General features: G+C 42.7%; 1 protein-coding gene across 1 annotated transcript; it reads right to left on the bottom strand.

The window, feature by feature from the left end:
• Positions 1-9,498: 9,498 nt before the first annotated feature.
• PSMB1 (proteasome 20S subunit beta 1) lies at positions 9,499-27,933 on the bottom strand. Its single transcript, XM_007186032.2, has 6 exons — positions 27,756-27,933; positions 23,949-24,056; positions 20,720-20,801; positions 18,158-18,287; positions 12,046-12,152; positions 9,499-9,786 (listed from the first exon to the last, which is right to left on the bottom strand). Exons 1-6 carry the CDS (start codon positions 27,866-27,868, stop codon positions 9,601-9,603), a joined length of 726 nt encoding a protein of 241 aa, XP_007186094.1. The 5' UTR covers positions 27,869-27,933; the 3' UTR covers positions 9,499-9,600.
• Between the last annotated feature and the right edge of the window lie 57 nt (positions 27,934-27,990).

Raw genomic sequence — 27,990 nt, 5'->3', positions numbered from 1 at the left:
CTGGCATCTTGTAGACGCCCCCTCTAAGCTGGCATCTTGTAGACGCCCCCTCTAAGCTGGCATCTTGTAGACGCCCCCTCTAAGCTGGCATCTTGTAGACGCCCCGGGGCTCATGGTGCACCCTGGCTTCCTCTTGGCGTCCACGTCTGTCTCGGCTGCTGAATGAGCCCAGCTCCGACTCTTTCTGGGTGGAAATCCACGTAAATTTGCTTCCTATCTGTAACTTCCCTTAATTCAACCTCCTGGCACATACATTTGTCACAGCTGTAAAGGAAGGACAAGAGCTGTGATCTTGCCCTGACCATCTGCCACGTTTGCAAGGAATACTGTCCCTATAGAAGCTGATTTTGGAACGGAGTCATGGAGGAAGCTGAGATAAATAAGTGTCTCCTTTTCTGGACAATTCCTTGAGAGGGAATCTACTCCAAAAGGCAAGGCACTTAGTTTTCGCCCAGAAACTGATGTCACTTGGGCAACAGTATTCCATCTGAAGGTGACAGTGACAATGAATTGGTGTCATAGACGCAGCTGGACCTCCGCACGGCACATTCACAAGTGGATGTGACATGTCACACGCCACGCAATTCCAGGTCATAGAGGCAAGAGGACAGCCTTGAAACTTAAAGATAGCTTTAGTTTAAGGAAAATAAGAGAGAATATGCTCAGGAATCATCGTTTGGATTCAATTCTTCTTCAGAGTGGCCCAGACGTAAAATATAAATAGGTTTACAAAGGCTTTACATAGCTTGTGGATGATTGATTCATGGCCGGCTGTTAAGGGAAGCTCAAGCCGACCAGGCTATTTTGAGGCCAAGCTCTGGGAGGCACCCTCTCGCTCCCACAAACTGTTCCCTCGGCGCTTTCAGAGAGAAGCTGCGCCTGTGCAGCCCACCCTCTGACTCTCCCTTTAAGGCCATCAGGGGTCTGAGCCCGGCAGGCAGGGAGCGGGCAGGGCAGCTGGCGCACGAGGAGTCGTCACTGCGAAAAGCTTGACTCTGAAGTTTCTAAAAGGGAACCTGACAACCTGGGCCTCCCAGAAGAGGCACCAGTCACACAGACCCTCTGCCCCGGTGCCCACAGGAGCCATCTGGAGGTGAGCTGAGCTGGAACAGACACTTGGCTGGTAGGTTCCCTGAGTCCCTCTCCCAAAAACAGTCCCAACAGGAACAATAAAGATAAAGGCAGAGGTGACAATGAAACTAATAGCAACGCATTCTTACTATTATCCCTAGAATAAAATATGAACAGAGGTGTTGACCACAAGCAGGCATAGGAGATAGAGAGTTGAATACAGGGGCTGAACTGTAAGAGGATTCGCAAGAGCAAGCAGAACTCCCTCAGGGGGCCGGATAGTCTGGAAGGTGTGTTACTTCAGAAAGCAAGCGATATTTACATTATTAACACAGAGCAGGGTAACATGATAGAAACCCCGTTTAAAAACAAAAAAACAAAAACCTTGGAAGAAAACGCACTGCCCTGGAGGAGAAGCTGAGACCTTGTGAGGGAGCTTCCTTTGTGGCCCCGGGGATGGGCTGGGTGGACGAGCCCCCATCCCTGGAGATGCTCAAGCAGAGGCCAGGTGCCCCCACCCCAGGGCAGGGGGAAAGGACCATCTGACCTGCACAAGCGGGAAGTTTGAAGCCCTGCCCTGTCTGAGTTTGGAACCTATGATTGAAAGAACGTTGTGGCTTTTTTAGAAACTGAAGTTTATCTTATAGCGGCATAAACTAAAACAACCAATGGTACTTAGATATGTGTCACATCACAGTGGATTATTGTTTGACTAATAGAAACAGGTCAAATTTGCCGATCTAAGCAATGGTAAGACATAAACTTAGATTGCTCTGTTGATGAAAAATTGAACTGAATCTGATCAAGCTTCTAAATCTAACTACCAATTTATAGGAAAAGACAAGTACAGAAACTACAGGAATATAATCAGCAATATCCAGAAAGTGGGAAACTCTGCAGTACAAATCACCTGGCTTCTTTGACCTTTGAGTTTCAAGAGATTGAAAGAGATTAATACAGAGAGAGAGAGATTGGCGAGGGAGAGGAAGATTGAAGAGAGAGATTGATTTATTTGGCTCCAGATTTGAATGGACAGTAAATAGACATTTGTGAGACAATCGAGAAAATTTGAATATAGACTGGATATTTCGTTGAGAAATTAGAGTTAATCTTTTAAAGTATGATTATGAAATTGTGATTATATTTTAAAATATCATTATCTTTTAGAGGGTTGAAATATTTATGGATGAAGTTATAGGATTTCATCTGATTTCTTCACATCAAATAGATACTTTAGAATCAAATAGAAGATTTCTTTCTTCTATTTAATAGAAGATACAGAACAGGAGGCACTGAAGTATCAGGAGGGTTCAAAACTGGCTGTAAATTTTGAGCAAATGAAGATCTCATATTAAAGTCTTCTCCAGTGTAAAATCACACACATATTTTTCTCATAGAATTACGAGGGATACGGGACAATACAAATTTATCAAGGGGAGAAAAGAAGTTAAAATGCCCCCCGAAACTACACCAAACTTCCTGATAAGTTTTGACCAGTAATTATTTCCCTCCAATTTGTGAAAACTGTAAGAAAAAATGTGTTTTTTTCTTGTTTTTGAAGTGTTGATATTTGACGTTACTCCAAAGTTCCAATGGAATAAAAAAGGCATTGGTGATTTTCCCTGGAGTTATTCTTTAATTTTTTTGTGGGGGAAATATTGCCTCTAAGCATTTATTAGCGTGTCTTTTTGAGGGAAACTCTACACCCTTCAATATCATTTTCTTTGTTAGAATTTTGTAATGTTTGCTAAAGGTTAAAACTCCTTTCACCTTCATGAAGCCTGAGGGAAGTAAGAATTCTCTGTGATTTTCTCCAGACAACCCAGAGACTTTGTGCACCTCTTTCTAAAAAGGCTAGGGTTCCAGTTTCATAATTCGACAGATAAACAAGACTAGTAGTCTGGCCATGCCGTTGCCTAACTGCCCACCAGTCCTGAAATACCGCAGGCATGCGCTCTGCCGCTAGCCCCATGCTTGCCCCATCTACCCACCCCCAAAATATTTGTGGCTTATGAAAATAGCACCATGAAAACAATAGTTTTTATTAGTTAACAATTAGGAAATGATCAGGTATATCTCTTGATGTCAACGTGGCTGGTTAAAAGTGAGATACTCTGTCAAGCAACCTAATTTTTTACCAACTCAAACCAAATTACCAGTTAGATTTTTCTCATTAAGTTGATTACTAGATTGCATCCACACTCAAAATAAAATATTTTGAGGAGGTTGGCAAAAATGGAAGAGGAGTTATTAAATGTAGAATTCTGAATTTACAAAACTTTACCTAAAACTTTTTTTTAATGACAAAATATCATTATGGAGGTCTATAAAATAAGGAAAACCACCCATCTTGGGCCACTCCACTGTATTAATTTGGATGTTTTTTCTTCTGCATTATTATATTCATGTTTTCACATACCTATGGTCATGGCGCACAGACAATTTTCATTCTGTGGATTTCATGTAATGTTCTGCCCTAATATTCTGCAGTGTTACCACAAGGGCTTCATGGGCACTACTTTTAAGGGCTGCAGAGTTCCTAGGTAGTCAGTATTTCATAAATTGCTCAATCATTCCCAATGGTTGGTTTATAAGGAACTTAAAACAGAAACAGCGTCTGGATGAGGTTTTTATTTACCTAGATGTGCTGCACGTCAGGACCCCCACCAGCAACAGCCCACGTGGGCCGAGTTCCAGTGCTTTTCTCAAAGGGAACCAGGAGCACCGCACAGGAAGAAGCTGAGGCTTCAACACATGACCTTCGCGTTAGGGTCCCAGCCTCCCGCTGACGCACAACACTAAGCGCTTGGCTTCTTTCTCAGGAAGAGTCGCCAGCACAGCCTCCCTCCTGCTCTGCTCCCTCTAGAACCTATATTCCTCTGTGTTGACTGTCTCCCTTCCCCCACCATAAGACGAGCTTCTCCAGAGGACTGGTGTCTGTCAGTGCTGCGCCCAGGCCTGGCACGGAGATGGTGCTCAGCTGGTATTTCGGGGAACAAATGAGCCTTGCAAACTCATCCCCAAGATCCTCAAACCCCTGGCTTTTCTTTGTTCTCAAGTCCCAGCTCACATGGTTCATACTCTTTTCAGAGCCTGCAGAAAGGAATATGACCAACCACCCTGGCTCTCTGACATTACCCAGGGCCTCCTGTCCCTGACCCTGTGTCTTTCTCCCTGTTCACACCTTCCCCTTCCCTCTGAGAAGTTTCACAAGGATCCTACAAATGGGGAGGGTTCCATGACATTTAAGGCTTTCAGAGCCTCAGAGTCCAGGAGCAGGATGGTTGGCAGTTCTCCTGGAGGCCTTCCCCAAGCCTACAAGCTTCCAGAGATTCGTACACAGCACCCCTCCCAGGAAGCAGTGATAACAGAGTTCGTACAGTCCGAGATGACCTCCTGAGATGCTAGCCAACATTTCAGGTTTGTAGGTGGACGTTCTTAGCATCCTAAGTGAAGAGGAAAACCAGCAACATCGCCACAAACGGACCAGCCGTGTCTTCGGCCTCTAGGCCAGCCTCGTGGTTCTCAACAGTCAATTCAAAAAGTTGATGAGATTATCAGAACGGGAAGAAAACATAATCCAGGTGCAGGTTTTGAAATAGTTAAAAATAAATGTTAGGAAAGAAAACCAAAACTAAATAGGTACTCTTAACAGGTCTATTACAAGTGTTAATATTTGAAAGACAGCCTTGAATTGAAATGTTTGGTCAGACCGTATGTTACAGCATGTTTCAAACTTTGGCTTAGAAAATGTGGTCATTATAATGGCAAGCTTTCCTTTTTCCTTTTTGAACTTTTTCCAGTTAGGGCAGGTCAGCCTCGGGGTTACCAGATTTCTCTTCTGAGCAAAAGAGAAGAAAGGCAAAATTACCTGTGATATATAAGGAAAACACATGTCTCCCTTGCCAGTGGCACAGGAAATCAGTAGAGGCCAACTCCTATTAAGTCAAAAGGCATTAAGTTAAATGCAAGAAAAGCAAGTCTTTTCTTGCATTTTCTTGGGGGTGTAGTTACTACTCGAAGTAAGCAGCCCACTCCCTGGGATTTAGAACTTCATTAAATGGAGATTGTGCTCATGACTTTGTGGATATTTTCTACCATGAGCTCCTACACAAAATCTTCACCCACGAATCTCAGTGGCATTTGTAGCCTTGGGTCCTTAGAGCATCATAACATCACAGTTCATTTGAAAGGAACATACTGAAGTACAAGAAGTAAAAGGATTTACTGGTAGCAGAAAACAAAGAAAACCCAGAGAGAGAGCCCAGTAGCATAAAACGAATACTGAGTCTTAATTTCAGTTCTACCACCAGTCAGCTACCTGAGCAAACCCCGTAAATTTCCCCATTTCCAAAGAAATTCTGTGTTCTGATGTTTTCTCCCCTCCTTTCTCTTTCTCCCTCTCTCCCCTCCCACCCATACACATACACAGGACCTCCAGTATAGATAACTACCTCCCAACTTTTCGGTTTATCTCTGCCAGTATCGATTACTACCAATTTTTCTGCATTCATCTCCTGTCCTTTCCACTTTGATATGAGGGTGAGGGGGATTTAGCACATAGCAAGGCAACCCTCCTTCCAGGTTACCAAACAGGATTTACCACCAGGCTCAGGGCTCTCACAGGAGCTCAGCAGTCTGCGCTGGGAGAACTTGGGCCAGCAACATGCTTCCTTACCGAACACCAGGTCCCCAGCTGCAGGATGGCCAGCCAGGTGAGACAACACTGCCATCAAGTGGCCTCAGGGAGAGTGGCCCACAGATCTGACTTCCATTAAGAGTGAGGGTCCGATGGCCTCCCTGGACCGCAGCCAACTCCTCCTCCAAACCCACAGCTTCCAGCAGGGCCCCTCCAGCAACATCTCACTGCAGAAGAGGCACAGGTTGTGGGTCTGCTTGAGGACAGTGTGTGAGACCACACTCCAGGTCACCTATACTTTCTAAGTCTGCCCTGTGGATATCAATTCATACCCCATGTTGGTTTTTTGTTGCTTATTGTTTTCCCAGGCTGTTTTTTGAAAAGATTTTCCTATTACAGAAAAAACATTTTTCAAAGATGATTACACACTCCAAGGAGGCACTCAGACCAGGGAGAGCCACATGGGCAGCTAATCTCATGCTAGAGGAGAGAGGAGAGCAGATGCCTTCAGGACAGAGACGCTGGGCACCTGCTCAGAGAGGGTGATGGTGGCCGTGGTGGTCAGGGCCTCTTCCTCGGCTGGACGTGCCCAGAGTCACTACAGACACACCGTGAGCCCCTCCCCGTCCAAGAGAGTAACCCGGCCCCGGATGTTAACAGACAACTCTCTCATACCCTCTGGCCTAACCAGCAGAACGGTAGCAGGAGGTTCTTGTACCCCAGCTCTCCAAGCCTTCGGGCTGCCCGCGGTCCAAATCGCCCATGGACATAGCTGCCTCCTCCTCTGTGGGGTGGGAACCTGAATGTCCTTCCCACGTTTAGATGTGGCCTGCTGCTGCCGACTCAGGAAGCGGGCTGGCCGGTGAGGTGAGACAGCACCCGTCTTCCTTTTGTGCCCGTCTGGTGGGCGTGGTGGTGCCTTCAGCTCCCGCCGGCCTCCCTCTAGCTTCTCCCGGCTGCTGGGCCGGGTGCGTGTTTAGCTCAGCCCCTTGTAGCCGTCTCTGGAGGTAGTGGGGCTGCTGAGAATGTCCTCACGCCCCAGTTCATAGTTTCCAGACTGGCCGTGTGTTCCCTTCACACCCACTGTCCCTTCCCACCAGCCTAGGCTGCGCTGTGCCCTGGGCCCTGGCAACAAGCACACGCACCTCTAACTGGCCCCTCACAACGGCACGAGGTCAAACCTGTAATCAGTCCTTCGTTGTATGTCTCCTAAGGGTTGTTCCTCCGACTGGGCCTGCCTGAAGAGTTACGGGAGTTTTCACATTGGGTATTTGTTTCCTAATGCAAGTTTTCATGGCCTAGTCCAGAAACCAGGACAATGTGTCTGGGGTGGGCCAGGAATTCTTTTTTTTTTTGAAAGACACCAATTGTACTTGAACATTTGTTATTTATTTTTAAAAATTTATTTATTCACTTTCGGCTGTGTTGGGTCTTCGTTTCTGTGTGAGGGTTTTCTCTAGTTGTGGCAAGCGGGGTCCACTCTTCATCGCGGTGCGCGGGCCTCTCACTATCACGGCCTCTCTTGTTGCGGAGCACAGGCTCCAGACGCGCAGGCTCAGTAGTTGTGGCTCAAGGGCCTAGTTGCTCCGCGGCATGTGGGATCCTCCCAGACCAGGGCTCGTACCCGTGTGCCCTGCATTGGCAGGCAGATTCTCAACCACTGCGCCACCAGGGAAGCCCCAGGAATTCATTTTTAACAAGCGCTCTACAGAATTCTGATATAGGGGACCCACTAGTCACACCTTGAAAGTCACAAACAGAGGGAATGGTAGACCCTGGAGTCAGAAGACGTTACTGAAGGGCTCTCCTAGGTTAGCAGGTACAGAAAAGCAGGGGGAAAACCCATCAGGGTAATCATTGAGACAGTTTAGTAATAAAGACCATTTTCCTACTAAGTGGTTCATGTTCCTCTCAAGTAGGCTTGCAGTCACTGTCTCACAGCCTGATTTGTCTTTGCAATTAGAGCGGGCAATGTGGCTGCGTGTGAAACTCAGAGGCACAAGAGTAGCCCCTGCCCGTCACAGGCTCAGCTCTGAGCCGGCGCTACCCCATTGGGCAGCCCTGTCGAGCAGACTGCAAAAAAGCATTTCTTCTCTGATAATTAAAGAAAAAACAAACATCTACACAGCATTCCAATTCAGTGTGTGTAAACCAAAGCCATGGCTAATACCTCCAAAGAGTAAGTGCTCCTTTCCCCGAACAATTTCTAACATTATCAGATTCTTTCAGTTCTGTGCTACAGGCGGGAATGTAGCTCATCTATAAAGCAGAGTCACAACATAATGGCAGCTTTCCAATCAGGACCTTAATGGCTGGCACCTCCAACCTATCGAAGTGCTGAAAGGCTGCCTTTTTAAGGTGAGCACTTGAGATTGAATGACCTATAAAAGCCACTCAAACTGGAGTCACAGGGAGCTCCAGAAGGGTCCATATCTAGCACATTCTGGACAAGACCTTCAAATGAGACCACGTTCACGGTCTAGAGGAATATTATGCTAAAATAATTTGTAACTGAGGGTGGGGGGGAAAATGGTCCTAGAAACCTTGGGAGGTGAGGACCTTATAGAAACATTTTAGGCACAATATATATAATTTTAAGCAGTGAAAAACTGAATCCCACATCAACATTTGAACTGGACCGAGTAAGGAGGTTGTTGCCCTCCCCAGTTTGGGTGGGCATCATCCAATTGTTCTCCCTCCCTGTTGCACTGGGACTGCTGTCGTCCCTCGTCCTTGGGGACAGGATCTCACCCCGTCGGCTCTCCGGGTCTCAGGCCTTCAGACTCTAACTGGAACCCATACCCCCACCTCTCCCGGGTCTCAAGGCTGCAGGCCACAGGGAACGGGACTCCTCAGCCTCCATAACCGTGTGAGCCAGTGACCAGTAATAAATCTCCGGCTGTATCCTACTGATTCTGTGTCTGTCTCTGGATAACTGGTATAATAAAGACAAATGTGTACCTTGAGTGGGATAGTCTAGTTTCCAGTTGTGATGTTCTAAGAGAAACGAATGAGATGTCACCATTGCATCCTTGGTGCCCGTGAGAGAGTATTCAACAAATACTTCTCGAGCAAATTTGAAAATATGTATCCTCTACAGGGTTTTGATCATTTAAATTCTTCATGGAAGGCCAACAGTAAAATTGGCCGCGAGGCAAATCACACCCCTACGTAGCACAAAATTTGACTTGTTCGACATCAAGAAAATTACTCCAAATCCAATGTTGACTCCATCGCATTTTGATGGAGTCAAAATGCACTTAACAGCTCTAAAACAAAAACTCTATCGAAATTTAGGTATCAATTTTAACATTCCCAAAGTGTTCATAAAAATTATTCCAGATTTCTGGCTAAAGCCCGTTTACAGGGCTATCTGCTTTTACAATTTTCTTCTATTCTGGTTGATTTAAAGATTTTCCTCCAAAACAGCCATTCCAGACTGTTTAACAATCCCAGGGATGATAAATTTTAACATATTGTATTTACATCCATTAATGTCTTAATAAAATTGAAATGGTTTAAAGGTAATCTGCCCTTCAAGGCAAGCTGGGTGGGCTAAATAAATTCCAAACAAACACTCTCTTCATGAGATGGGCTGACTACTGTAAGACGATAAGCTGATCAAAACAGTGAACTTTTCCAGATAGATGAAAGCTAAAAGATTTTGTATCCTTAAAATACAAAACAGCTCTGGAGGACAGAAAAATACAGGAAGAATGAAGAAAATGGAAGGAAAAAGAAATTCTACTTCCTAGTTCTGTCCTGGAAGAAAACAAGTCATAACAAAATAAGTGCTTGGGGTTTTATTCTTTAATAAAACAGATCGGTCCAACAGTCCCCAGGTACAAACTTAACCAGTTCTGAACTGATCAAGGACAACGGCACAGAACTCAGTCCTTCCGCAGGGGCACAGTCTCCTCCTTGATGCCCTCCTTGGTCACGATGCAGATCCTGAGTGCGTCCCCAGTGTACACGTCCCTCTCGGCGGCAGAAATGAAGACGTCTTTCACGAGCCGCATGGCTCTGTCCAAGGACAGTGGGACATGCTCCACATTCTGCATGTTCTTAAAACCAACCTGGTGGGACAGAAAACTTGGATGAGGCATCATGTGACCATACAAAAGCAGTCCAGTCTCCCCCAAGGCTTTCACATGTCTCAGGGTTCAAAATGAACACATCACACAAACTTCAAATGTCCCTCAACTGAAATATTTCCAGACCTGGCTGAATTACACATACCTAACACCTGACAAATATCCACTGAGACAAAGCCACTGCTCTTGAGAAGCATACAGTAGAGGGGTGAACATACGTAAGCAAACTATCGTTACAGAATGCGCTGAAACTAAGAAGAAAATAGAGCCAGGAGAGCCCCAAGCTGTCATAACTGAATCTCCCGGGAGAAGAAAAGAAAGCTTCAGCAGAAAATACATCTGAGTAGAGGAGTGCTAAAGGATAAACGAGTTAAAGGATGGAGTAACGTTCCAGACGGAGGCCGTGGTGTCTCCAAAGGGATGGAGACGGGAAGGTACATCATTTCAAGGATCTGAGTGGAATACGGAGTGACAGGAGATGACGCGGATAAGCAATGAGCAGGGGTAACTACATATCACATAACACATTTCAGATAAGCAATGAGCAGGGGTAACTACATATCACATAACACATTTCAGATAAGCAATAAGCAGGGGTAACTACATATCACATTAACACATTTCAGATAAGCAATAAGCAGGGGTAACTACATATCACATAACACATTTCAGATAAGCAACGAGCAGGGGTAACTACATATCACATAACACATTTCAGATAAGCAACGAGCAGGGGTAACTACATATCACATAACACATTTCAGATAAGCAACGAGCAGGGGTAACTACATATCACATAACACATTTCAGATAAGCAACGAGCAGGGGTAACTACATATCACATAACACATTTCAGATAAGCAATGAGCAGGGGTAACTACATATCACATAACACATTTCAGATAAGCAACGAGCAGGGGTAACTACATATCACATAACACATTTCAGATAAGCAACGAGCAGGGGTAACTACATATCACATAACACATTTCAGATAAGCAACGAGCAGGGGTAACTACATATCACATAACACATTTCAGATAAGCAACGAGCAGGGGTAACTACATATCACATAACACATTTCAGATAAGCAACGAGCAGGGGTAACTACATATCACATAACACATTTCAGATAAGCAACGAGCAGGGGTAACTACATATCACATAACACATTTCAGATAAGCAACGAGCAGGGGTAACTACATATCACATAACACATTTCAGATAAGCAACGAGCAGGGGTAACTACATATCACATAACACATTTCAGATAAGCAACGAGCAGGGGTAACTACATATCACATAACACATTTCAGATAAGCAACGAGCAGGGGTAACTACATATCACATAACACATTTCAGATAAGCAATAAGCAGGGGTAACTACATATCACATAACACATTTCAGATAAGCAATAAGCAGGGGTAACTACATATCACATAACACATTTCAGATAAGCAATAAGCAGGGGTAACTACATATCACATAACACATTTCAGATAAGCAATCAGCAGGGGTAACTACATATCACATAACACATTTCAGATAAGCAATCAGCAGGGGTAACTACATATCACATAACACATTTCAGATAAGCAATAAGCAGGGGTAACTACATATCACATAACACATTTCAGATAAGCAATAAGCAGGGGTAACTACATATCACATAACACATTTCAGATAAGCAATAAGCAGGGGTAACTACATATCACATAACACATTTCAGATAAGCAATAAGCAGGGGTAACTACATATCACATAACACATTTCAGATAAGCGAGGAGGATGAAGTAGGGAAGTAAGCTTGGAGGCAAAAAGGATGTTAGGAAATAAACACAATGATCCAGGCAAGAGGCCATGCAAGCCCGAATGTGGCCAGCACTAACAGAAAAGGGGGCAAATGAAAGATATGCTTGGAAATTAGAATACAAAATGAGGCGACACAGAAATGGTGAGATTGGGGGAGAAATGCATTTTCGTGACTTCACGTAAAAATGGCAAGAGGAGAACCAAAAACATGGACCAACCACCGTAGACCGAAGCGCCTCCGGAGTCACGAGACCAGGGAAGCAGCTGGAGCCGCGGCGGCAGGAAGGCTGGGTGGAGCACATCAGCCAAGCAGCTCAGCAGCGAATCGCAAGGAAGCGCTGACTTCTGCGCCCCCCTAAGCTCACGACGAGAGCGCAGAGGGAGGCACTTCGTGTTAATGCCACCAGCCCCGGGCGCAGTCTTATTACCTGGTTGTCAAGCAGGGGCTGCAGCATGGCACTGGCTGAGCCTCCAGCCTTGAAGGGGTCTCTCTGGTAGGACCCCACCGGATCAAAGCTGTACACAGCGCCCTTCCCTTAAAGAAGAAAACAGTCTCCGTAAGGATGCATCTTGACCACATTCCCAAATCGTGGTAAAAATAAATCTAATCAAAATGTGATACAAAATGGACTATCAACTTGGCTAGAATTTCAGAAGAAGTGCAGTCTGCTCCTCCCCTCCCCTCCCCTCCCCTCAGAACGCAATCGGAGGCCCACCTGCCCACTCCTGTCCGCTATGGCGTTTGCCACCAGGGGCTTCGTGCTCTCTTCCAGCCACCATCACCGGACACCACGCCGTGGCTCCCACCATGCATGTGGTCTCACAGGTTCACTAGCTGACAACCACAGGTCCTGCTCTAAGTTCTGCACCAAACTCCTCACGACACTCGCACAAAGCTAACTGGTGTAGCTGCAGTACAGACACAAGTGTCAGGTTTCCCTGGTGCTGCATGGGAGAAGCATGGAAACTTACTGTGTATTTTTAAACTAACAGTAAGCACACTCTTTAGCATCAGCACCATAAAAGCATCAATTTAATTAAGAAGAAATTTCAGGGACTTCCCTGGAATTCCCTGGCGCAATGGTTAAGAATCTGCCTGCCAATGCAGGGGACACGGGTTCAATCCCTGCTCCGGGAAGATCCCACATGCCGCGGAGCAACTAAGCCCGTGCGCCACAACTACTGAGCCTGCGCTCTAGAGCCCGCGAGCCACAACTACTGAAGCCCGCGCACCTAGAGGCCATGCTCCGCAACAAGAGACGCCACCGCAATGAGAAGCCCGTGCACCGCAGTGAAGAGTAGGGAGAAAAAGTACATACCCTATGACCCAGTAGTAATTTCACTTGCAGAATTAAGATTTACCTACAAGTAATGCTTACATAAACACACAAAGCAATATGTACAAGATCATTTCTGTATCTCTTACAGAGCAAAAACTTACAAGCAACCAAATCCATTAGCAGAAAATGATATGTCAAGATAGCAATGTGCAGACCACGAAGAGGAAGACAGGTCTGTGGGACACATCCGTAGGACAATGTAAAATAAAGAGCTCTGTGGTATGCAGAGTACAGTCCTATTTTTGTTTAAAGGCCTTAAGTAAACTGTACACACATTTATATATACACACAAAAACGTATGGAAAGATTAATAAGTAAACTGTAGTTATCCATCTTTGTGGGATTACAGACAGGAAAAGAAGTGAATCACTTTATATGCTTTGGTATTGAGTTTATTACAAAGAATACATGTCACTAATTTTTAAAAAGGCCTTTTAAAAACAACTGTGTTCTGAGTGTGAGAAATCATGGATCATTTATAAGGTATGACTTAAAAGTGACACAACTGATTTTTAAAACACCTTATGCCATAACTGAAACACTCCAGTAGTTACCCTGGGAGATGCGAGATAAGGACAATCTTCTTCCTACCATGGACAACTGCCAACGTTAGCTGTGTGTATTTTTCCCACAGCAGAATTACGGAGATATAACCGTAACCCTAACCCGGCTGAGGAGGCAGCACCTGAAAGAACCTGGAGAAGTGCTCTGGTGGGAGCAAGCTTAGAACAAGAAACAAGGTCACAGCGAGCAAGGCCACTAACTTCAACACATAAAGAAGCGCTCTGAGGTATAAAGCCGAAAGAACAACCATATCGCTCATGAGGCCAATAGGCCACAAGTAAAATGAGGCTCAAAAGATTTACCGAAGGGCAAACCAATCTCAGAAAACCACACACAACAGCTTTGAGGAAAACGAAAGAGTGGAATGTACCCAAGACCACAGCTTCAAAGACTCCCTTAGAAAAAGCAAGAGACATCTGTAACATGAGTGCAGAAGGCTGTCTTGACTGTAGGTATAAAGTGATTTTCCTCATCGAAATAATTCTTAAAAAGTGCGATGATTTCAAAGTAAAAAATAAAATAAAACCAGACAAGTCCTAGAAAAAAACACAGGTAAGCCTCTGGTGGGGAAGGCGTTTCTAACAAAGTTAAGACACTCAATACCATAAAGAAAAGACCGACAGATTTGGATGAAACTCAGGAACTTGTGTGTAGCTAAAGACACATCCCAAAAGGGCAGAGACCAAGAACACTCTTGCACGGTGTCTACCACATACATTACAAAGGGTTAACACAGTTGTTCTTATAAATCAGTAAGAAAAAGACTAACCTGCGAATAAGGGAATGAGCAAAGATTAACACATGGGTCAGTCTCCAAAGAAGAAATGAAAAGGGCAATAAACACGAAGACACCCAACCTCTATAAACAAAAAATACATATAAATTAAAACAACAAAGTATTTACTAGGCAAAGACACAGAATGTGTTAAAATTCTGATACTGGTTAGGATGCAAAAACAGAACCAAAAAAACCCAAAATAAAAGAAGGTACTCACACCGCTGCTGGAAGAGAGCAGGAGGACTCTTTCTTAAGGCCCAGCCCATGGTGCCAGTAGAACGCACAACACATAGATATTCTCTGACCCGGAAGCTCGACTTCTAGGAATTTTTTCCAAGGAGATAAGCAGGGTCGGAGAAGTACACAAAATTGTATGTACAGGAGTTGTCATATTGTTTATATTGAGAAAACTGGAAACAACCTACATGACCCTCAGGGGACTGGTGGGGAAACTACGGTGCAGCTCCATCCCGTATGTCAGCCTTGAAATCATACACATGTCTTTATCCACCAGCATAAAACTACCTCAGTGATAATACATCCACTGTACAGTCCCAGAAAAACGTATAAACTACATCCTACTTATGTAGTGTACACGTATGCATACCAAGATATCTAAAAGAATGTTCGCTAGAAGTTGAATAGTAATTATCTCTAGGGACAGGCTTTGGGGGATTACTACTTTTATTTTTGTATTTCCCAGTACTATTTGACTTCTATAAGCATTATTGTTTTCATTACAGAAAAACTAAAGCCCTCATTAACTTGGGGAAAATTTTTTAAAAGAGGGCATGATTGCAACTGGAGAGGTAAGGGCACAGAGGTCAAAGTAGATAGCTGTTGACTGTGAGCTGAAGTCAGCTGTTGACCCAGTGTCCTGAGGGACTCCATAGGAACAGAGCCCCACTTCCACCAACACAAAAGACAGGAAATAAAATCTCAAAACAAGGACTTCCCCGGTGGCTCAGCGGTTAAGAATCCGCCTGCCAATGCAGGGGACACGGGTTCAAGCCCTGGTCCGGGAAGAAGCCACATGCCGTGGAGCAACTAAGCCCATGCGCCAAAACTACTGAGTCTGCGCTCTAGAGCCCACGAGCCACAGCTACTGAAGCCCGCGCACCTAGAGCCCATGCTCCGCCACAAGAGAAGACACTGCAATGAGAAGCCCATGCACCGCAACAAAGAGTAGCCCCCGCTCGCCGCAACTAGAGAAAGCCTGCGCACAACAATGAAGACCCAACACAGCCAAAAAAAAAAAAAAAATCTCAAAACTTCAGCAGAGGCTCTGGACTTGGAGGCACCAGGCTTAAGCACGGACAAGGTAAAAGGCAGGTACAAAAACAGAAGTGTTAAATGGAGAGCTGATGTACTCCTTCAGTGCAGACCTTTATGACCAGATTTTGATTATCATTCTTCAGTACAAATGGACGGCCAAAATTCAAAAGAAATTTGAAGGAAGCCTCCAATGTAGAAGGCAGCAGCCAAAAATAAACAAGATGAAGAAAGCAATCTGAGGGATTCCCTGGTGGCGCAGTAGTTAAGAATCTGCCTGCTAATGAAGGGGACAGGGGTTCAATCCCTGGCCCGGGAAGATCTCTTCCCACATGCTGCGGAGCAACTAAGCCCATGCGCCACAACTACTGAGCCTGTGCTCTAGAGCCCACGAGCCACAACTACTGAGCCCGAGTGCTACAGCTACTGAAGCCCGCATGCCTAGAGCCCATGCTCTGCAACAAGAGAAGCCACGACGATGAGAAGCCCGCGCACCGTGATGAAGAGCAGCCCCTGCTCGCCACAACTAGAGAAAGCCTGCGCACAGCAACGAAGACCCAACGCAGCCAAAAATAAAAACAAATAAATAATTTTTTAAAAAAGGAATATATTGTCTCAGTGGGTGTATACATATTCCAAACTTATCAAATTATGCATTAAAAAAAGCAATTGGATAAAATGTAGAGAACACAGGAAAACTTCAAAGGAAGTACAAAAAAAAAATCTAGCAGTAACAGGATACTTAAAATAAAAATAAAGGAGCTAACAAATAAGAAAAAGCTCTTGGAAATTAATGATGGCAAAAATAGAAAGCTCAGTAAAGAATGAGGCACTGAAGTTGAGGAAATCTTCAGAGCAGGACAAAAAAATAAACAGGTGGACAACATGCTGGGGAAAAAATGAGGACCTATGGGATCACAGCCCAGGTGGCTGTGGAGAAGGCAGGGCTGGGCGAGGAGGAGGAGGAGAGGCAAGAAGAAGGCAGAGGAGACAAAGGAAATGAGAAAAGACTCTGGACGAGGAGCCTCGCTGTAACCTCTCACAACACTAGGATACAGAAAAGACTCAAAAAGGTCTCCTGATTCCTTTCTTCAGAAATTTCTCTAGAGATGCACACCACCAAACAAGGAAATAAACCAAGCAAGAGGAAAGCACGGGTGAAAGAGCTGGAGACTGTCCTGGGAAACAGAAAAAGAAGGCAAAGGACGGCTTTACTACACACATAAATTCCTCTAAAGAATAAAAATCAAATCAAACCAGACAAGATTAGAGGGGGGGAAAAAAAAGGTTAGAAATGCCTGCGAATACCACCAAAACAAGCAAGAGTGTAATCACGTGGAAATCAAAGCACAGGGCTCTGAAGTCAAACAGATCCAAACCTTAGCTCTGCCGTTCAGTACACATGAGCTTTCTCCCATCAGCCTGATGCTCAGGAAGACTCAAAGGACATGTCCGGCTGCTGAGATTCAACGGCAGCTGTTACTAATATTGCTAAAATCTGAACTTATTAACCTGACATTCAAGTCAGACACAACTGAAGTCAAAAAAGGCACCAGAAGTGCCCAGCATGCTGGGTTAGGCAAGCTAACCTGTGGCTAGAATTTAATTACCCAGATTAAGTGTAATTAATTTCTATGTACCATTTCTGTGCTTTATATTTTCTCTTAGTTTTCAAGCAAGTTTGAAAGCCTGAAAAAACTGTGTCAACCTAATTTGTCCTCATATAAACCATGGTAGGTAAAATGATGAGAATGCTCCCAGAGGTAACATACAGGGGCAGAGGTGAGAGAGAGAGAGAGAGGGAGAACAAAGAAAAAAACCTACGGAACAGAAACGGACAGGAGGAAAAACTAGAGAGGAGATGAGAAGAACCTGACTCCATCCTACCCAGAAACCTTCCCTCCCAGAGAGGTAGACTCGTTTCAATGATACCCAAGACATTTCTGTAACTTCTTTTTACAATGGACTACTCTAAAAGGCAGCACAGATCTGTCCTGGGAGATTGTATTTGATTTCTGGAAGCAACTAAAAGTCAATTCAAATCAGACCTGGTGAAAAACACTGCTGCCCTTTGATCCATGCTTTGGATCAAAAACAGCATGGAAATGTCAAGTAACAACGCTGATTTTCCCTGGCCCTCCTGGTATGACTCTGACAGAAAATCAAAGAGGGATTTTAAAAATGATCCAAAAACACTGGTGGAAATGCACTTCTTTAACACATTACTTTCAAAAAAACCTTTTGAAGTCAAGTATGTTTGTCTTACTTAGAATCATACTTAGGTCAAGCTTCTCCAAGTCAGGTTTCTTTCTGTAAGATTAAAATGCTAAATATACTATCAAATTCATGTAAGATCTTGAGAAAATAGTAAAACAACTGACTGCCCAACATTCACTTAATACACCACTTGCTGTGTGTCTCTGGATAATCATTTATTTCCCTTTTAGCTTCAGTTTCTTCACTGCTTTAATTATGAGAAAATGAAGTTGCTGGGAAGAGGGTATCTGGTTCTTTTCAACTCTGGTTGGAAACACACACATCTAAGACATGCCACCCCATTCATCATCCAGAAAGAAAACATCCTACCCTCTTCATCGAGTCCCCCGATGATGTTGTACACATAGTAGGGAAAAAAGCGCCTAGAATACAGGATCGTAGACAGCATTGCAGCAATCGCCCCTGTCGTCATGGTCTTATTATTGGAATGTTTATACATCTGCAATTATTAACAAAAATAACACGCATGTAGAGGCAGAATATATTAAAGACTAGAACAATGAACAGTAAATTGAAAAGAATGAAAGCCTATCTTGGTGAAGTGGGAAAGGATGCCTGTTTCTTTCATGATCAAACAACACAATACTACTAAAATAAAATAATACTTTATTATGTCCTGTCATTTTTGGGGGCTACAAACACTTCTATGGGAAAGAATGCTAAGTTTGCCCTCAGCTCTTTGGCTTAAAGACTACTTTCCATGCCATCCTCATCCCAGGCACTGCTAACTCCAGAGCAAATATACACAGAGCATATGAGGCGACCTGGAGAGGGTGTTCCAAATCCAGCTCTCCTCTCTGCAAACAGACAGTGGTCAGGAAAGTCCATGGGCCAAATCCAGCCCACCACTTGTTTCTATAAAGTTTTACTGGAACACAGTCTCGTTCATTCATTACATATTGTCTATGTCCGCTTCTGCACAAGGGCGGAGTTGAACAGTTGCCACAGAAACCAAATGGCTCATAAAGTTGACGATATCTGCTATGCTAACTCCTGATCAGACTCAGATATAAGTCCCCCTCTTTGCAGAGTAGATACCTGTGAGATATGAGGGCAGCACCCCAACTGTGTGTGAATACAGTACAGTGGTCTTGATCCTTAGAGCATCTACCATGGAGAACAGAAGTATCCAAAATAGCATCTTATACAGTGATTTCCAATCTTAGATTTACTACATCCTTGGGAATCCCAAATTATCCAATAAAATAAATTTAAGTTCAGCAATTTGTCAGCTACATATAGCAAACATCTCTGAAGAGAAACCTAAGAAGTACTATAAAATCAAACAATGACAAATACTGAAGAAAGATGAGAAATGAGCTACTTGGATAAATCGGTGTATAGAAACATTTTTTCCACGGTTATAAAGAAAATTCTTGATTTCATTTCATTTCAAAACCAAGCACCAACATTTATTCACCTCACCATCTACACAATAATTATATGAAAGAAAAATTTCAAGGACTGTACATTGAGTTGAACTCACTGTTGCTTGTTTTATTTTATTAACAAAACACTACTCTCCCGGTCACGTTTATTTTTGTCCTCTAAATGCCATTTATAAAATATGCATTAGGAATCATACAAATACCTCAATAAATATGTCACTAAAGCTTTCAATATAAATAGGTTTTAAATAAATGTTAACAATTGATAAATGCTGAATGAAATCATTTCTACACATTCAAAAAGCAAGTATCAGTTAAACAAATTCATTACATACTCCAGTGCATCACTCATAATCTTAAGGGTTATTCACAAATAGGCAAAACAGAACGCGACCAACCCGACTAACTTTTTCATGTACCAGCTGGATTTACCAACTACTAAATTAAAAATTACGACACATAGCCTACAAAATTAAATAAGAAAATTAACAGCATATAATATTGACACTGTAAATATCAGCAGTTTAAGAAATGTCAGCAGGCTATAACTGATTAAGAAACAGAGCTACATTTCTGAATATTGACACATGGTGATTGAGAATCCTACTCTAACCCTATACTGTTACCAACTAAGAAGAGAGTAGTTACTGGTTATTATTACAGATAAAATCCATTTTAGTACAGTCCAAATTACACCTATCCTATTCTCCCTGAAACTATTTGCAGCAAACACTGCTAATGCACACGGGCGATAATGAAAATCCAGACAGGCCTCTGCTTTCATCAAGTCAGCATTCCTTTGTTTTCTATGCCTCCCCAGCTCCCACGGAAGACATGCAGGCAGTGTCAGCCCTTTAAAAACTGTAAAACAGGTTAGTCTGTCTCGTTCTCTTACTTCTTCTGAATACCACCCTTTTCTTCGTCTCCTCCACCCTCATCCACCTTGTGTCGAATCTCCTTCCTCAGCTAGCGACCAACGAAAGCCTGTTGAGGGGTAGGTGACAATGGCGTGGGTAGGTGATAATGGCGTGGGTCATGCCTCCAGCGCCAACGGCTGGTTTGTTCCTTCTTCCCCTGCTCCTGCCAACAGTGCAGTGCTATGAAGAGAGCACGTCAGCTGACGGTACTCCAGACCAGGCTTCGGTCTAAAAGCTTGCCTCCTCTGCAGAAACGGATTTGTTTCATTTCTGAGGGAAGAGTATCTTCAGAAGAAACCCCTCCCAGTCTGCCTCAAAAAAGGTAGATAATCCTTTACTTCATACTGTACATGTATTTTAACAAAAGGGACTTGCTGTAGTTTCACATTATGCTACTTTGATGATGCTGCATTAACAGTATCATTTCATTTCCAGGGTAGGTTATAGTTTCACCTGCTGAACTAGTTCTTCTCCAGCTATTCCGAGCAAGTCATGATGTACGCTTAAAAGAGTCTAAAGAACTGTTATTAGCTTTCAATAGTGTAGACATATACAAAAGCATCTACCTTTAGTCTTGCTTCAATAATCTTTGTCAGGGTAAGACAGTCTCCATGAAAACCGCTACATCCAATGACTGTTTTGTCTGTTCTGTAAAAAAAACCACATTTCAGGAAACTGAGTTGGTTTGACAGTAAAGGAAAACATGTCTTGGGTAATTTTAAATTGAAAACTCCCATTCCCATTATTCACCAAATGGTAATGGGGCAACTATTTAGTTAGCTCTTTTTGGGGGGAGGCGGGGGGGGGGGAGGTCCTGTACCCCAACATCTCACTCAAAAGAATAAATGAAACTATGAATGGACTAAGGAAAATATGACTGAATTTTTTTACAACCTTAGGTTGAGGGCAGCCAATTTACATATGATATAACCCAATGTCCACACAGAAAAGCTTTATAAATTTGATTACATAAAAAATTAAAACTTCTATAAAAATACAATGAACAAAGTTTAAAAAAAAAAAAAAAAAGAACCGAGAGCGCCGTTGCCTAGGTTCAATCCCTGGTCGGGGAACTGAGATCCCATAAGCCACTCGGCATAGCCAAAAAGAAAAAAAAAAGAACTAAGAAAATATATGTGTAGTACATACAACCAAAGTCTAATTTTAATTTCCTTATTCTACAAAGGGTTCCTAAAAATATGAAAAGCATTAACAGCACAATGGCTCATGGGGATGTAATACACAGCATGGTGACTACAGTTAATAAGCCTGTGCTGCATATTTAAAAGTTGCTGAGAGAGTAGATCTTAGAAGTTCTCATCACAAGGAAACAAATGTCATAACTATGTGTGATAACAGATATTAACCAGACTAATTGTGATCATTTTGCAATATATACAAATACAGAATCATTATGTTGCATACCTGAAACTATTATATGTCAATTATATCTCAATTAAAAAAAAACACAATGGAAAGATGGGTAACTTATATGAAAGTCACATAAAAAGAGACACAAGTCACCACAAACATATAAAAGAACCTCCACACCAATCAGAAATTCAAATCTAAATAAGAGATGATTTAAACCTATTAGACTAATAATGCCTAATGCTGCTGACGTTGTGGGAAATGTGTACTCTCAAGATACTGGCAAAGAGTATACACTGATGCAAGTTTTTAGAAGGCTTGTTTGACAGTATCTAGTAGAAATTTAAATGCACACCATTTTCACTCAATAATTCCACTGCTAGAAATTCATCCAGTCAATAAACTTATGCAAGTTTGCAAAGATATACTCTAGGTTCACTTGTGTGTAAGTATACATATTATTTTAATGGCTCTCCAAAACAAAACAAACAAAAACAACCCAAATGCCCACCAGAGGGAAAATGATAAAATTTTGGTACATCTCTGTCTCAAAAATTAATTCCCAAGTCTTGACATGTATAAGGAAACACAAACCAATCTCATCAAGAAATAATCAGCAGAGGCCACATGATACCCTTCCTTTCAGAAATATAAGGATGACTCATACAAAACATACTTGTCCAGCTGGGGAGACCACTGGCACCTCCAGGGGCATCACCCGCATTTCCTGATCTACCCCTACAACCAACCTCACTGCACTGAGCCAAGGACCCCCAATATACCATAAGGCTTCATTGCTTATACTACTGAGAAGAGTTGACAGTACCAAGAGGGTAGGACAAAATCTGAGCTTCAAAATGCTTTTGCCAAAAATCCAGGTACATAAATGAAGAGGCGTTTTTATGCAAAGAATAAAGAGGAAATGTAAGTCTCAAACAGGTGAGGAAGAGGCAGACTTGGCTCTAGGTCAGCCCCAAAGGGCATGGGATCAGGGGCACGCAGGCAATTCAACTGCATGTATGGTCTAGTGCAAAAGATGCGTGACAGGGCTTCCCTGGTGGCACAGTAGTTAAGAATCCGCCTGCCAATGCAAGGGACACGGGTTCAAGCCCTGGTCCGGGAAGATCCCACATGCCGCGGAGCAACTAAGCCCGTGAGCCACAACTACTGAGCCCGTGCGCCACAACTACTGAGCCTGCGCTCTAGAGCCCGTGCTCCAGAACAAGAGAAGCCACTGCAATGAGAAGCCCGCACACCACAAGGAAGAGTAGCCCCCGCTCACCACAACTAGAGAGAGCCCACAGCAATGAAGACCCAACACAGCCAAAAATAAATAAATAAAATAAATTAAAAAAAAAATGCATGACAGAAACACAGAAAGTCATTAATGTTCTGTCTCTATATACCTGAATTTCATTAAAAAAAAAAAAGGGTATTCACTTAGGCAGCACACAAACTAAAACAGAACATTACAAAGATGAGCAGAATCTTGCACAAGGATAATATATATAAAATTACGTATTTAAATTTTATTTATGACGTTACTACTTTCAAATTACAAAAGTTACAACTTAGAAAAAAATTATAGCATGGGTGCACTACAAATCGGAGAAGAGAAAGGGGTATCAAAAGATAGAAGTGGACAGAAAGGGAACTGGGAAGATGAAGACACGTTCACTGTTCTTTAGGTTAAGATGTGGGCCAGCTCATGCCCTGCAGCACCGCAAGGCCCTCCCAGAGGACCCGAACCTCATCAGTCCACCCCTGCTACAATTCAAGGTTAAGACGATCTTGTGGACCAACACAGGCGTAACCACCACTTTTAACTGTGTCTAAAAACGTTAAATACAAACACTGCTAACACGCAAGATGCATTTAGGTAATTTATGCAGACTTTCTTTCCCCATACACATGACTTTCCTATGTTTTAGAAAAAATATAAGCACCCCATTAAAACTGTGAACCATGGATATAACTGCTTACGATATGGTTAAATTGAATGTTTCAGGTTATTTTCTTTTTTAAGGTGCAGATTAAAAAAAAAAATTCAACATATTAATGGATGCATAGAAAGATGAAAATATGTATGATAAAGTAATAATAATAAAAAACTGATAAGATCTAGGTGATAGTATATGAGTGTTCACTACAAAATTATGCTACCTTTGTCGTATATTTGAAATTTTCATAAGACGTTGAGGTAAAAAATATTTAAGTTACCAAAAACACTGTTGGTACCTAGATATGGCAAATATCATGAAGACTACATACTGAATTATTAGAAAACAATTTCCTAACAAAAATGCAAGCTAAGCTCCAAACAGGCAATTTAAAAATTCATGAAACAAGTCATTTAGAAGTTAAATCTCCTGCAGTATTAAATCACAAGATGCTGAGAACATGTCCTTAGAAATATTTACTTACAATTTGTAACATTTGGGGCTGTCCCGTGTGTGAATTGAAAACCCCTCACTCAGTCGGGTGTCAGAAGCAACAATTGAAAAATCTTCTCCTGCAATTGCCAATACAGTACTGAGGGGAAAAGAAAGACAAAAAATTAATGAATTCTTCTGGATGGTAATAACACCTTTCCCAAAATGAGAATGCTCCACAGCATATATTGGGATAAAATATACTAGATGTAAGCAAGTGCAGGATTCAGACGGAAGAGGAAAGATCAGGGGAAAGGATCCCTGGCTACAAGTCATCTGGGAAAAAAATATTAAGTACTCCGTAAAAAACACAAACCTAAATCAGAGCTACAGGTTCCTTAGCAGAAGGTAACAGAAAAAAATCACTAACTTATCACCATCATCAAAAAATTAACATCTACCGATACTATAAAACAGCCAAAGGCCATGGCCCTTACCGCCGGGGGGTGGAAGGGCAGTTAGGTGTAGACAGTGGCGCTACAACACAAGCTATCCGAGCTCAGGGAAGAGAGGCTTAGTGTTTTTCTTTTCTTTTAAATTTATTTTGTTTTCTCTTTTTTAAAAATTTATATTCTCTTGCACATAAAAGTCATAAGCACGTATGTATAAATATATACATATATTTTTTGCTCATTTTAAGAACCTATCCCACTTTTTATTTTTTTAATTTAATTTTATTTATTTTTTTATACAGCAGGTTATTAGTCAACCATTTTATACACATCAGTGTATACATGTCAATCCCAATCTCCCAATTCATCACACCACCACCCCTGACCCCCGTAAAATTAATTTTGTATTTTGTATTTTTTGGCCACGGCAAGCGGCATGTGAGATCTTAGTTCCCTCACCAGGGATGGAACCCCTGCCCCCTGCATTGGAAGTGCACATTCTTAACCACTGGACCTCCAGAGAAGTCCAAAGGCTTAATGTTTTTCATTTCTTTATATCCAAGTCTTTATATAATGTCTTGCACTCAGGAAGACACCCAAATTATCTGTTGGAAAATGGACCAACAAAGAAAAAACTTTTCCCTTAGTGGCTGTGTGGCTCATGATAGCAGTTTAGTGGAGGCCTAGAGCATGAATTCTAAAAGCAGACTGTCTGGGTTCTAAGTCTGGCTCTCCTGCTTAGCAGGTAATGAGACGGTGGGTAAGTTGCTTAACTTCTCAAGGCCTCAGTGTCCTCATGTGTATCAGAGATCATAACAGTAGCTACCTTATTTGGGTGTTAGAGGATTAAATGAGTTAATAATTGTTAACCCCTCATACCAGTTCCTGACACATAACTGGTCCTCCAGAAAGTGTTAGCTATGATCCTTGTGGCATAAGCATGAGACAGCAGAGTATGATCACTGAGAACCTGGGCTCTGGAGTTACCCAAAACCCGTCCCTGCCACTTAACAGCTCTGTGACCTTGGACAAATCATCCAAGTTCAAGTTGATGATATCAGCAGCTGCTGTGTTACAGGGTGGCTGTGAGAGTTAGACGGCATGACCCACATAAAGCACCTGCACTGTGCCTCACAGAACATAAGCGCTCAGAAAACTTCGGCCATTATTCTTACCGAGGTGGGATGGCACTGAAAGTCCCAAGTAGAAAAGGATGGTACTGCACATAACATGAACAGTGAATAAAGGAAAACTGGTATAATTCAAATAGAACATTCAAACAACTTATTCAGGTGTCCCTTTTTGTGTATACAAGTGGAGTGGCATAAGGCTTATGTCACGGACAGATCCAACAGCAGCAGATCTCACATGGAAAAGCACAGATCTCGGAATTTTTGTGAGGAACCAAAGGTTATACGAGCAGAATGAGAAAAGTTCCATTTGCAAAGTGGAGTTTTAAGAAGACTACTGTGACAATAACACTATATGTGAAATAGGATGGAAACTCTTTCAGTAAGACTAATGCAGTAGGAAGGTAGCAACGTAAACAGGAAGAAACAGGTAAATCCAAAAAACATAAACACACGAACTGTACAGGTTTCTGTAACTACCAAAATGTGTTAGAAGCTGGAAGAGCCAATTTTGACATCCAAGATTTTAAACTCTGACAAGCAGCATGATGGCCTAATTATAAGCAGTGTAAATAAGAAGTGATTGAGAGGAATAATTAGTTTGCTTTTTGTTTTAATATCTTAAGTTATGGTGAGGGAAGAAAATCCGGGTGGAAAGTTGTATTTAAGAAGCCAGAATCGAGGGGCTCATGAAAGGTACAACTGGAGAAACAGATTTGGGAATATCTTCCCATAAATGAAACGCGTGAGAGCACTCAGTGACAAATGTGGAGGCTCATCAACTGGAGTTTAACCACATTTAGTCAGAATAGAAAAAGACACAGGACTAAGTCTTATTTTGTAGAAGCAAAGGCTGCCCAAGAGCCAGCAGGAGTAAATATTAAAGAAAAAGAACGAAGACTGAGAAAAGGTAATTCAATAATGAGAACGCCATAGCAACTAACTTTAGGGCAGTAATTGGATTACAAAGGTTAAAAAGTGAATAATGAAAACTGAATACCTTATAAGTCTTATATAGAATCTGCAAGTGCCTCATGAAATGGGTCTATTAACGCATTTTGTGGTATAACTACTTCATTAGTTGTCATAGGAAATATTTAGAAGTGCAATAATAAAAGCATACATAAACTCCATGGCAACACAGCTATGGATTCAAATCCTGGGGCTCAACTTCACACCAGCTCTGTGACTAAAAAAATTTAACTTCTAAGGGCCCAGGCTCATTTGTAAAATTGAGGCATATACCATCTAACATTCAGTCATCATGAGGATTAAAAAAGATAACTGCTTTCAATTTACAAAATACTTCTCTTTTGATTCTCCCCCCGCCCCCACGCCAAAATGAGTAGCTAAGAAAGACAAGGAAATCTGGGTTCAAGAAGTTGAGGGGTACCCAAAGACCACACTGCTCTTTAGTAGCAGAAACAAGGCTAAAATCATGGCCTTCCACCCTGTTTGCAACATACCGCAAAAAGCTGCATTAAAATTTCAAATCCATAAGGACCTGATTAATTAACCTGGTTGCCTTAAAGGACCATCTGTTTGTTCCAGTTGGGTGGGGATATTTTAAAGTACAAAGTTTGGTTGGTAAACTATAATCAGTGCTTAAATATACAGCTCTTCATTGTTAGGAGTCCTAAACAGTGTTTTTCCACAACGCTGATTCTTTTAGTGTACTATCAAGGAAAAGTATTATTTAAGATAAAGATGGTAACTAATAAAAAAAAAAGACAACTTGAATGCAACATGCAAGAATACAATATTCAAAGGTCCCCCTTCTGAGTATTTTTTTTCCTGAACTTACGCTAACCCTTAAAAATAAACACTTATCTATGAAACTAAGTCTGGCCGACTAATCCTACCCGCTATTTAACATAACAGAAAATGATGAAGTAGTTTGATTTAGCTACAGACACAACTACATCTAACGACACGGCCAATAAACCCTAACTCTTTCATCTCAGATGCTCAACCTGCCCCTTGCCTGCTAGCGCAAGAAACCCACTGAGATAGTAAGGAAAGGTTCGGTCCATCTTTAAAGCTCTTCCAGAGCAGAGCCCAGATACCAATTTCTACCTCCTGTCCACGCAAACCTGCCCGTCCACATCGAGACCCAGTGACTGGCCTGTAAGGTGAAGCCCTGAGGAACAAGATCGAACCGAGCAACCACGAAGAGGGAGGCCTGCGGCTGGCGGGGCAAAGCCGGGTAGCCATGCCGACAGCCTTAGGCAGGGACATGGGGGGAGAAGGAGGAAGCGGCGGCTCTCCGGGCTTTACCCTCCGTTGAAAGCGTAGGGCGAAAAGCGCAGCTGCAAAGGGCCCGCGGCGCTGTGGGGCTCCATGGCCGGGTCTCTGTCCAGGCCCGAGTACGCGGCTACCGACGACAACATCCCGCGGCTCCGCTCCTGCTGTCTCACGGCGAGATGGCGGCCCCTACCGGAAATGGCGCCACTTCCGGCTTCCGCGGCGCTGCCTCCGGCCGCTCGGTCTCACGCCGGTCATTGGTCCTAGA

The sequence above is a fragment of the Balaenoptera acutorostrata genome, chromosome 14 (genome assembly GCF_949987535.1).
Source record: "Balaenoptera acutorostrata chromosome 14, mBalAcu1.1, whole genome shotgun sequence".
NCBI lineage: Eukaryota > Metazoa > Chordata > Mammalia > Artiodactyla > Balaenopteridae > Balaenoptera > Balaenoptera acutorostrata.
Note: the sequence above shows the minus strand (reverse complement) of the source record. Positions and strands in the feature narration are given on the sequence as shown.